The 12,480-nt window shown below is 37.1% G+C and overlaps 2 protein-coding genes and 2 long non-coding RNA genes across 5 annotated transcripts; all 4 read left to right on the forward strand.

Moving 5' to 3' along the window:
• The first annotated feature begins 145 nt into the window (after positions 1 to 145).
• Positions 146 to 11,077, forward strand: LOC124294823. Of its 2 annotated transcripts, XR_006904756.1 has the most exons (3): positions 262 to 483; positions 1,311 to 1,707; positions 11,067 to 11,077. It is a non-coding gene; the product is annotated as an uncharacterized LOC124294823 (long non-coding RNA). The 2 variants fall into 2 exon arrangements; XR_006904755.1 differs by lacking the exon at positions 11,067 to 11,077 and having other exon boundaries at positions 146 to 483; positions 1,311 to 1,733.
• LOC107227479 lies at positions 2,483 to 3,437 on the forward strand. The gene is made up of 2 exons (XR_006904754.1): positions 2,483 to 2,770; positions 3,170 to 3,437. It is a non-coding gene; the product is annotated as an uncharacterized LOC107227479 (long non-coding RNA).
• Positions 4,781 to 5,692, forward strand: LOC124294822 (keratin, type II cytoskeletal 3-like). Its single transcript, XM_046742175.1, has 2 exons — positions 4,781 to 4,981; positions 5,356 to 5,692. The coding sequence occupies exons 1-2, from the start codon at positions 4,961 to 4,963 to the stop codon at positions 5,617 to 5,619; spliced, it is 285 nt and encodes a 94-aa protein (XP_046598131.1). The 5' UTR covers positions 4,781 to 4,960; the 3' UTR covers positions 5,620 to 5,692.
• LOC107227477 (holotricin-3-like) lies at positions 9,077 to 10,140 on the forward strand. Its single transcript, XM_015668628.2, has 2 exons — positions 9,077 to 9,530; positions 9,777 to 10,140. The coding sequence occupies exons 1-2, from the start codon at positions 9,510 to 9,512 to the stop codon at positions 10,038 to 10,040; spliced, it is 285 nt and encodes a 94-aa protein (XP_015524114.1). The 5' UTR covers positions 9,077 to 9,509; the 3' UTR covers positions 10,041 to 10,140.
• Positions 11,078 to 12,480: the final 1,403 nt, after the last annotated feature.

The following is a 12,480-nucleotide window of genomic DNA, read 5'->3' on the forward strand; positions in this document are numbered from 1 at the left end:
TAAACACCGCGGATACGTTATTAGGTGACGAAACACGGGGGTAGAATTATGTGAGAAACACGTAAACGGACCAAATGCAGAATCTCTGACGTTATTCGCTGCTAATATTCCTTCACGTCAAACGTGCGAAACGTTATTATGTGATAAAAAGCGACTCAATTCTACGCTGTTCAAACGACCCCCGTCATTCATATATTTTCTTGTTTGTCTACCGTACTACTTCTCGATGTTACATCATTTGGGTTTCAACTACCTGACGTAGACGTAATTCAAAATTATCAAAACATATCTATTCCTCTATATTTGCACAATGAATTGATAAAATTAACGCATTTTATCTCCGGGGTTATCGGTGTATAAAAACACCAGCAACCGAGCTGAGATATTACTTTTGAAAAAGGAGAACTCAGCGATAGATCGTTTGAATTTTCTCAAGTGTCTGGTTACCGTCTAATATCAACTTTCGTGATGAATTTCAACGTCGTAAGTACAATCATGCTGATATTTTGCTACAAATATATTATTATCATTCAAAATATCCGGATCAGCAAAACTAATCGTTCGTTCCTTCTGAACTACGTTCAAATCTACGTAGACGGTTCAGAAATCGGTTGAATTTTGGGAAATTATGTATCGACAACCGATTGTTCGATTCGAATTGGGTTTGTTTTAATAAAAATCATACCGATCGAGTTTCATTTACATCATTTTTTCATCAGAATCAATTCATAGAAAGCATTGTTATCGTCAACAAAGTCAACCGTTTCGTCGACCACGATATCTCAAAAACGTCACAAAAAGATTCACTTTACCTTTTTGAATAATTTATCCTCTTTGCCAAGATCCCGCTTATTTTCCCAATTATTATGACTCTTCGTCAATCGAACACACAAGAAACCGTAAGTATTAGACGAAAAATCGAATCATCAATATCTGCAAACAGTCGCCATTTTGTTTGTAGATAAAAAACAAGTGAAACTTCAAACTTGGCAAAGCAGACGAACTATTCATGAATACTGCCTTCGAATTTTAAATAAATTCGAAAATCAACCGTTGAGCCAAAATGTGTCAGCGAGCGAAATGATCAATTGATAACAATGCTTCCTATTAATTAATTTACATGGAAAAAAAAATTACACGAATGAAACTCGATCTACATAATTTGAAATAAAATTAAGTTTTGGATCATCGATATTACAAATTCCAAATTTTCATCCACTTTTTCAACCGTTTCCTCCCCCCCTTCAATTGTTTTCTTGTTACTCGAGAAAAGTGGCGTAATATTTACCCAGGCTTATCGAAATCCACAGTTCTTCTGGATCCTGGTTCTCGTGCTTGGCATTTCATCGATGGTCGATCCGATAAACGGACAAGGCCAACGTAGAAGACAATCCGGACTTCGTTCGGCGGCTCGAACTCGTCGTCCGGGGCATTTTTCGGGAGTGAGAATCAGGCTGGTTCACTGAAAATCCAACATCGATTCTGTGCGAAATGCTTGTTATACGACGATTACGCGCTACTTTGGCTTGGATTTATCGGAGATTTGGATTGAGGAAGGGCTTCGCATCGATCCTGAAACACTCACAGTCTATTGTTATTAACTCTTTCGTTTATTTTCCCGTTGTGTGAAAATCTCGAGAATGAGATTTCCACCCTGTTACACGTAATTATGATAATTTAAAAATGGACATTCGTACCGATTGAGGAGTATTAAAGTTTTCTGTTCAACCAAATCTGAGTGATAATTATTTTCCCCAAATCATGCTTAATTTATATCGTAATTCAATTTTTTATTTCATCAAAAATTTTACGGGCGATTACAGCTAATTAGTGTAGCTTTCACGATTTTTTTCGATTTTGTTTCGTTGACGTGTTCAAGAGATATAAATTTTGGAATTTTTTTTGTTTAGAAAATTCACAACTTCAAAAATCAACCAAACGAGACGTTTGATTTTATTTTTTTTTTTTAATTTTTTGTTTTTAACTATACTTTGAGAAAAAAAAAAGTACAAAAAATCTGATTATTATCAATTGCGGTATGTTTTTTGTCATTTGAAGCTCAAACTTTACGATTCCGAGAGGCTGGTCATTTTTTTCTTTTGATTTCTGAAGTCTTAGCGGAGAACGCCCTATATATACCGTGTAAATAATGAACCAAGATTCTTCATTTTGGCGTTCAGTGTTCATTTTCTTAACTCAACGTGATTATGTAAATTTTCGTTTCTTTTTTGCTCACGTCTATTCTGCGGTAATCGCAGCGTCGAAATCACCGAGTCAGTATAGCAAGCTTGGAGACAAAAAAAAAAAAAAAGAAAAAACAGTGACATATTCTCGAATCACATTACGATATTCGAACGAGACATCGGTATATTAATCACGCTTGTCGCTTTAATTCTTTCGCGATGGAATACGGCAAATCTTTGTTCATTCACAAGATATTAAATAAACAATCGTGATGGGAATACCGGCGCGGATATTTGAATCTTTAGAATAAGGCGAGTAACGTCATAAATTCATATTCATAAGTCAACGTGTAATATATACGTAAATGCAAATGCCTCTTTGACCGTGTCCGAAAAATAATCACATATTTGCTGAAAATATTAGTAGATACATCATCCTGAATGCCGGTATAAATTGTGGCGTACTTGGACACCAAAGCTCAGTCGGTTTAACATCGGAGAAGAATACACAGCGACGATAAATAAGAGCCTCCCTAAATATCTCACTCTGTAACACTGTTCAATTAATTATGAATCGACAAATTCTGGTACGTTGCTACATATTAACAAATTTTAACAACTCAGACCGATTTCTCTCGTATAAGCTGCCAAAAAAAAAAAAAAAGATTTTTTATTCGGTTGTAATCGTTCATTGTACAATTTTTCGGAAAATTTATTATTCATTTTTATAAATTGCTTATAACACCGGTAAAAAGGAATTTTGAATCTGGGTTTTACATGTCAAATATTTATGTCTTCCACAATTATACCATAATTATTATTAAATGCAAAAATAGTTTTGTCAGATAAAGTGTGTGTTTTTTATTTCAAACTTGAAGACGGAAAAAATTATTAACGTAAAAAAGACGAGAGTAAATTTTCACGAGTAATAAATGAAAACCTTTATTTATATGTATATAATTGTTGCATTTTTTCCTGCTATTCAGCTGTTGATCTTTCTCGTATTCACCTTCGACCTCGTGTTCTGCCAATTTGGATTCGGCGGATTTGGGGGACCAGGTCTTGGCTTCGGAGGTTTTGGCGGTCCTTTTGGCCCCCCGCCCCCGCCGCCCCCGCCGCCACCACCAAGTCCATACTGTTCGCCGTTTTACCGGTCGTTTGGATATGTCTACAGATATTGTTGAAAAAAGATCGTGAAATGAGGAATAATGTGTGAAAAAATCGATATGCAAACATTACACGTTGTCATGTACAGCACTGCGAGAAATTTTTTAGTTCCTGTTACCGTTCAGTCCTTAACTATTTTCATTTTTTTTAACCACAATCGAAAAATATAGTTCTAGGTAGAAAATGAAAATTAGCTTTCTAGCTGTTACCGGAAAGTCTGGTATCCGTTAATATTCTTTCTCGTTACGATCGCTGTTGCTAGATTTTCTTGCAACTGTTGCGAAAATTTAATGCTCGTGCAACAATAAATTGACCGACGATAGCGTAAAATTGTTACCCGTACCTTGTTTTTCGTAACTCCAACGATATTCAAACAGTTTTTTTAACGATACCCGTTTTACTCAATTTTTCTAGTTACCGTAACAAATGAAATTTTTCTCAGTCAGCAATTGTGTACTCAAATAATGATGATGATAATGATTACGCCGCTGAATATGTAATATTATAAGAATATGTAATATTATAAGAATATTTTTTATTAAATAAAAACAATCGACCAAATTCTTGTCCGCAATTATTTTTTACAACCATGTCGATAGCTCCTCGAAAAACGTATCGACTTCCACTTCTTCTTCTTCTTCCTCTTCTTCTTAATATAATTAGTGACACTGTGCAATGTAAGGTCCAGACGAAGGTAAAAGGTAATTCGCTAAATCGATGCTAATCGAATATGGAACCGTGGCGTTCTTATGCATGACACGTACGGAAATTTGTTTATGTATTCTTATTTAAATTCTGTGCAAACATGCACACACATATATATATATATATATATATATCTTTTACCTTTTTTTTGTACAATTCGTCACGAACACGATCTGCGTTTATACTTGAAGATCTTTGATCTGTGATGAATTTTTTTTCTATCGCACAAGTCTTGCCTAGAAATCCTTCTCCTAAAACAAAAAAAAAAAAAAAAACGTTATAAATATGAAGATTTTGACGTACTGAAACTATATCTGCTTTCCACTTCTTGCTGTCACGTATACCTTCCATGATACGATTGTTTCTGTTTATTCTTCAAAATTCAGAATTTGTTTACTGATGTATTTTTGTAAAAAATTCCTTGAAAACCACAAAAAATTCAGACTAATGACCGTTACTTTTGGACAAAATTAAAGATACCAACGATCTGCAAAATTTGAATCGAAGATGGGTAAAAAAAAAAAAAACTTGGATGCGATTTGTCAGCGTCATTGACCCCGGGGATTCCCGACACCGTGTAAGGTATTGTTTGCATTTTTCGTTACTCGATCGGCGACAGGAATACAAGGACAGTGACGGAGTCGCACTACCGATTTGTCATTTGCAGGTCGAATTAGCGACTCGACTGTACAGCAAAACCCGCCAGCTTATTACCCAATAATTCGAACTCGGTGCGTTTAGTCGTCAAAGAGGAAGGATCAGAGCTGGGCGAAAGATAGATCCAGTGAATCAGTGATCGATCGATTGCGAATTCTTCGATCTTCGCGAGAAATAAAAAAAAAAAAAGGAAAGAAGCAATATTCGTATTATCGTCGTATTTCAAAGACCTTTTAACATACATCGTCATGAATCTATCGATAATTATTGTGAGTAAATTCTCCTGCGGATTTAAATAACGAAATAATTTTTTCACCGCGATATAATCGGACATTGCAATTTCATGTAAACCCACGACGTCCTGAGTGGTCCTGTAAATGTCCTTGAATTTTGCTCGTCCTTTAAAAACTCCTGTAAATATTTTATTTTCAATGTGCTTTGATGATCTGGAAATTTTCTTGAACTTTTTCACGCATTTTTTACCGAACACCATGGAACCTAATCATTGACATGTCATTGGAGAGTTAGTCCGTGATTTAATCCGTGACTTTTTATTCGATATTTCTTATTCGCAAATTGCAGCAGGTCTTTTTTTTTTCTCTCTTCCCATAAACGACAATAAGAGTAAACAATTTGTTTTCAGCTCGTCATTGGCTGCGTTTTTTTCACCCCCAATCCGGTGTCATGTCAACACGGACCTGGCGGAGGATTCGGTAGAGGATTCGGTGGAGGATTTGGTCGAGGATTTGGTCGAGCCGGAGGATTTGGAAGACCAGGTTTTGGAAGAGGCGGAAGATTCGTTGGACCAGGATTCGGAATTGGAGGCGGGGTCGGATTTTTGGGTCTTGGACTTTACGGAGCATATCCTCCGTACTGCTACTATAATCCGTATTATTGTTACTACTAAACCAGATGTTTGTACCGCATGATGAACGATAAATTATCCTAACGATTCCACAGCGAATTTTTCGGAACCTAAATCGTACGTGCAAAAAATTTCATCCATCCAATCTATATTTAAGTCGGTTCGTTGGTCATTTTTATTAATTTCTTCAGGACTTGTTAAATTATTATATTCGTAAGCTCCGTTTTGTGTAATCGAATTAATAAAAAGTGTCTGTCGGGTTTTTTTTTTACCGACGAGATCGTCATCGATATTTTCACGAAAATCACTTTTCAGAACATAATTGAAAACGAACGATCACGCGAAAGTCGTTTCAACTTCGCAATAAAATTTCAACAGTCCGTTAAAAAGATTCGTCAAAGACTTACTGGCCGTTGCCTGTGGAAATCTAAAGCTCGTGAAAGCTCGTTCGACGATCGTTTTCCAAGGAGATTGCGTTTCCGGAATCGTACCAAGAAGCTTTAACGATCCGTAGTAAATTCCTAGTATGCGTTACGTTAAGTTTTCATTTATCGACGATTCGAAGGCTGACTAACAATGAGAATAACAACAATGCAGAATTTTTCATATAAGTCGTTACGGCATCGGCGAAGATTCTGAATAGCTGAAACGGTTAATACAACAGTGATCAACATGAAATTTTTATGCAATTGTATCTGAATTCGATTCGCATTCAAAAACGATTTTCAGTTCTACTGCAATTGGCAAGGAGTAAAAATAGTTCAGTGAAAACATATTTAATCCTTCAACGCTGCGTTGAAACTCATCGAGCGATAAAACTAGCTGGAAATTTTTCTTTCAACGTGTAAAATCGTAGACGAGAAACGTTTAAACGGGTCAAACACGAACAGAGAGAAGTCATCGCATCTAGAATTTACGGTCTCGTTACTGGAGTTTTATGGATCTCTCGATAAATTTCATCGTACTCAAAGACGAGCTTCAGATTTATGGACATTTGATGCTTTTCAGAAGCTCGATCTTACACTACAGCTATCGATGCCAAGTGTTTGGCTTTCGACGATATTGATCATTTCCTTGCAAAAAAAAAACAACATTTCCTCTGTAAATTGAATCGACTCAATTCTAAAAACTATGAAAAGAAGATGATTCCAACACTCTGGTTAACCAATTAAAAACTACCGATACGGAAATCACGTGACTACTTCTTTGATATCATTTTTCGAAAGCTGTCATCGACTTTCTCTCATTATATTCTTTCTATCGGCGACCCGCTTTCCATTTGCCTAACAAATTATAATATTATTAGCAAGTTTTTTACGGGGTTATATATGCATTAAAACCGAGCTGCCTGCAAGCGGGAAGATTACTTTTTAAAAGCTCGGACTAGAGGACGGGCAACTTCGGCAGGAAACTTTCGCGAAAATTTTTTTGTCCACCTATTTTTTGCCAAAGAACGACGCGATGAATTTCAACACTGTGAGTACAACGTAAACCCATTTTTCTTCTTTTCACTTTATTCAATTGCCGAAAATATTACCGTGTAAAATAATCGATTCACGAATCCTGATCCGATTCCCAGATTTTTTGGATCATTTTCATCATCCTCGGAGTTTCGACTCTCGATTTTGCAAACGGACAGAATCAGAGGAGGAGAAGACCTGCCGCGCAAAATCGTTTGACTCCAAAACGAAGACCCGGACATTTTGCTGGTGTACGACTCAGTCTCGTTCATTGAACTGGAATCTGGCATACATCTTGATCAGTTCTGTCGGATGTGCGTGTTCTGCATTTTTTTCATCGATCGTTTTTCGCTTGGACTCGTCGAAGTTTTTAGACTGAAGGTATCGATCCCGAAACGCGTTTATTACACGTCGTTTTTAAATCCTTCATTTATTTTCCTGTTCAGTCAATTTTTTAAATGAAGGCTTTACGTTTTGCCAACAGAGAGAGAGAGAGATATTTACATACTTGTGTTATTATTTGAATAAGAAAACATTTAGTTTTAGTTATAGAAATTTTTTATTACGATATTCTTTGTTACTGTTTTGTACCGTCGCTATTTGTGAATGTGAATGAATAAAGAATATCAATTTATGTACATCTTCTGTCCACGTGAAACTAAACCGTTAACTAAACAGAAATGTAAAGTGTCAATAATTATCGGAAGCTGCTTGGAAGTCTAATGGCTAAGATTACAACCTTTTTCGTCGTGAGCACAAAGATCGAAAAGTTTTTAATTCTTGTAATTTATCGAGACGAGTAAAAGATCAGGGCTTTGATTTTTCCGAAACAAAAATATCGATGTGATTATAAATCTTTGCTGATTCAAACCAAAAAAAATTTGTACGCAATAAGAGAAGGTAAGAATTTCACGAAAGAAAACGATTCATAGATCAGAACCTAGAAATTGTCTCTCAAATGAAGAGTTTTTAGCTATCGAAAATTGACAGGAAAATAGGCAGTATGCAAAAATGGATCAACAAATTCCCAGTTGAGTAGCATAAGATTTTTCTTAATTGTAAATTTTCTACGGTTTGCAGTAAATTGACTAATTGCACTTTATCATTGCCTTGAAACTATATGTTTTAACTTTAAGGCAACTATTTATTAATAAATTGCTGGACTTGGAGATGCGAGATTGCCTTTGATAATTATTCCACACCATTCGCAATTCTATCCAGGAAGAATTTGATGAAAATCTGTGCACAGCAGAACGAACAACGATCAACAATCCTGATATAAACTCTGATCTCAAGAGTGCGAAAAAGAAAATATACAAGGAATGATTAGCACGATCATTTCACCGAGTGTGTTAAATGCTTGTAACAAGATGATTTTCCATTCTAAGTAACCAAAAAAATTAGTGCGCGTATAATATACACTAATGTTCATTAATGATTTAGCCTACCAGGTAACTTGTTTTCGTTCCGAAACAAAATGCGAGTTCGGTTCTACACGAATCATGTGACAATGACACTGGCGATGCAGCCAACGTGATAGAGATTACAAGTCATTTTGTTTCGGACGGCTAAAAAAACAAATTAGCCGTCGTTAAAGTAATTGTACCAATTATCGACAAGTTTAGATCCAATTATTGACCCGTTTATTATCCAAAATTATAAATTCACGGTAGTAATTCTGAATTTCTCGATGACTAAAACCAATTGCTAGAGGATTAGACACTACAAATTTAATTTTTTGTAATATTATAACCCAGGATCAAACAGATACGATGAATAAAGGTCAATAACTGAGACAGGGTCAATAACTGGTACGTTAACCTTAATAAGGTCGCTGACAGGTTTAATCAGCCGATCTTCAATCGCACTTTCGTGTTGTTTTTACACTCTTCTCGTATACCGCCATTGAAAATTACCGTATCATTGTGCCACCCGAAGCGAAACGCACCGAGAATCTTCAAACTTGTTGATAAACAGATTCATTTCAATGTCAGCGTCGTAAACCTTTCCAGTTGCCAGTCGATCAATAACCCAAGAAAGTGGTACAGAATCGAGATCTCAAAACCATATCACACAGTCAGTTGAGTTTGGTACACAGAGCGGAATCGTTCGGCTGTAACAAAGGGTGATATAATAATAATCGGTTAACGGTTATACGTACGTAATATTCCAGTGAAAATTAATCTACGCGTCTTAATGTATCTTTCTCGTTACGATATTGCGTCTCCAGAGGTGGAATCTCACGCGATAAATCGACCGATTTGCAGATCTTGTTAACGATTCCCGCCTTCAAGCAAACACAAGTGACGCTCTGAGGTCTGTTGAACGATACTTTATTTATCCTCTTGTTCGAAAAAAATTTCCGCAGCCGAAGTCAGTCGTTGGAAAGGAGCAAGACGCGGAAGATATCGCTCGTTTGCTTCAGGAGTCGTGGATATTATCGCAGTGTGAATTCGAAGTAGATCATCCACCATGAACCTGTCGTTGGTAATTGTGAGTAATTTCCATTATTTCACTATAATAATAACACAGATTTGAAGTATCGTTTTTACGCCCACGAGGTTTTTACCGATAGAATTGGAAATTGAGTAACTTTTGAAAACCATTAGGCTCAATTAACCGCAATTTCGTATAATCGTTTGTGACGTATGTACGTGTCCTCGACCATTGAACTCTGCATCGATTACTCGACAATCACTGTCAACATCCACCTCTTAAAAACTACCTTCGTTATACCAGATCGGCATTTGCTGCATTCTCTTGACCCCTGATCTGATCACCGTATCGCATCAACGTGGAGGAGGTGGAGGTCATGGCGGTGGTCACGCCGGTGGTCATGGCTTTGGTCATGGCGGTGGTCACGGTGGTCGCCATGGCTTTGGTGGTCATGGTGGTCGAGGTCGAGGAGGAGGTTTCCGCAGGGGTGGCGGATTCGGAGGAATAGGATATGGATATGGTTTTGGATACCCACGTTACTGTTATCCCTATTGTTTCTTCTTCTAAACGGACCTCGCATATCTTCCGCACGCATTTAACGATAAACTATTCAACCAATATCGGAATGCAATTCTCCACCTTGACGTCGATTTTAACATATCTATATGTACTTTTTATTATATATATATATATATGACATAATATAATTTTTCAATAATTTGTTATAAATACACGTAAAGCGTACATTCATATTTATTTACAAACTTGAGATATATCAACACAATTATCGGCATGCTGGAGTTTACACGATTATAATATTAACATTATACCTATATTCTATGCATGTCAGTCAAGTTTCACGCATGTGATTGGTACGATAACGGTGCACAAAAACGGTCCCTCGTTTCGGCCAATTGGCAGGAAGTGACAAGCACATGGCTTAGACCGATCCATCGTCATTGACGACATTGACCGGCTTCTTTTAGCTATCGAGCAAGGCTTTAGCCCCGCAGGTTGAGGTAATTCAGACCATAGAGGCCAGGCGTGTATCCAGGGTAGGATGGACTGGCGGAATAAGCACCGACGTACGAAGGAATTCCACCGGCGTATCCGTATCCTCCTGGGTAAGGATTCCAACCGGTGTACAAACCCGAAGCAGCTGCAGGACTCCATCCTGGACCCCTCGGTGGTGAAACGCCGATTCCCCATGTTGGAAAAGCGTTCGAGAAGCCGATGGCGAGCAGCACGATGATCTGCCGAGGTCAACGAACCAAGAGTTGTTTCAATTGTGAGAAGTTTTGAAAATGGACTGGAACTGGCCGATTGGTTTTGGGCACCTTAATAGCACCATTTGACGTCAATTTAGCCATGGAAAAAAGTGTGGAAAATGGAATGGAATTGAATGGATTGTTCTTCGTCGATAGTAGATCATAAAATGTATCGCTTTTGATCACCTTTATGTCTAGTCGGAGGTTATATCCACAAATGATGAAGAGGTTTTCCTGATCTTCGTAAATACACTAGACTCTAAAGATTCTGGATTCTATAAAGCTTGGTCAGAGTGTGATTTTTGTCGTGAATCGGGTGATTGAGGAGATCGAAAGTTGAACTGTTAAATACCTACGTAACGATATTACAACGAGGGTAACAAATGGTGCACTTTTTCCCTACTCCAAGGTTTCGTTAAAGGGAAAATGACGATACCAAACGGAAAAATAACTCACCGTGTAACGGAAGAGCTTCATTTCGACGATAAGCACTGATTGTTTAAACGTTTTTCCTTACTACCGAGGTGAAAATTTATCCCGTGTTTTCAAGGTATGCACAAACACTGCCAAGAAGATCAGGCAGAGATTTGAAGGGCAGGAGTCTGTGCTGCATCTTATATACTCCTCGGCAATATGCATCGCCGGGATGCTCGGCTCACAGTTAAGATGTTGTGCAACCGAATTCTTCTAATTGCCTTCAAACGCACTACCGGGAACCACGAGTCTATAAACTTTTATTATCTCCTATTGCGTTGACTTGCGGTGTATGTTAAAACTGCGCGCAATAATAACACGAAAAAAAAAAATGAAACTACATCTGCTATCGATTTTTCCTGTCACTTATATATTACGCGATATAATTTTTATTTTATTTTTATTTATTTATTTTTTTTTTTATTTTTATTCTTCAAAATTCATACTTTGTTGCGTTTTGTTTTTGCACTTGCACTACTTTGATCTGTTTAAATAGTAAACCCAGGACGTATTGCACACGGAAAGACGGTGGAACGGAAAATGGTCAGAAGTAATGCTTGCAGATTTTTGTTGGCCGATTCGGCGTAAAACGCCAATCGATTATGTGAAAAGAAAGGAAGATAAAAAATAACTGGAATCATACCAGTTGATAAATCTTCTGACCATTTCAGTGTTAAAACTTTTTAATATCGTTGCCATCGTTAGTGTTCGATTACAATTTGTCGAGCAAAGATAACGTTTTATTAAACAACAAAAAAAAAAAAAAGAAACATCACACGAAAGATATACACGATACATATTTTTTATCACTACATTTCGAATCGAGAGCGTCAAATCTATTATAATTACACGTGATAATAAGAAGGGGAAAATAAAGGTAGATTCTTTTTTTTTGCAGACCAGTGTAATGGGCACCCATTTTTATAACGCGGGTCCGTTGTTCAAACCCTCCGACTTCTCGATCTTCTTCATGTAAAAATAATGACAATTATATACTCAATCGTCTCTCCGTGTAACTTATTCGACCGAAATATCAAATTCATTTTTACCTCGTCCCTGTCAGAGAAAACATAGGACAAAAAGCGGTTCCTTGCTTGAAGCCAAATTCTCTTTTCGCGATTCGCAGTCGAATTTTCGTTTTGCTAGTCTAGGCGGTATAAAATGTAAATACGGTCACCCGGTACAGTTTCATCGTAACATCTGCAGCGGACAGAGCGGTTTACTCTTGGTCAAATTGCGCAACTGCATGGTCAATGCTGCTGTGG

This window comes from Neodiprion lecontei, chromosome 5 (assembly GCF_021901455.1).
Source record: "Neodiprion lecontei isolate iyNeoLeco1 chromosome 5, iyNeoLeco1.1, whole genome shotgun sequence".
Lineage (NCBI taxonomy): Eukaryota > Metazoa > Arthropoda > Insecta > Hymenoptera > Diprionidae > Neodiprion > Neodiprion lecontei.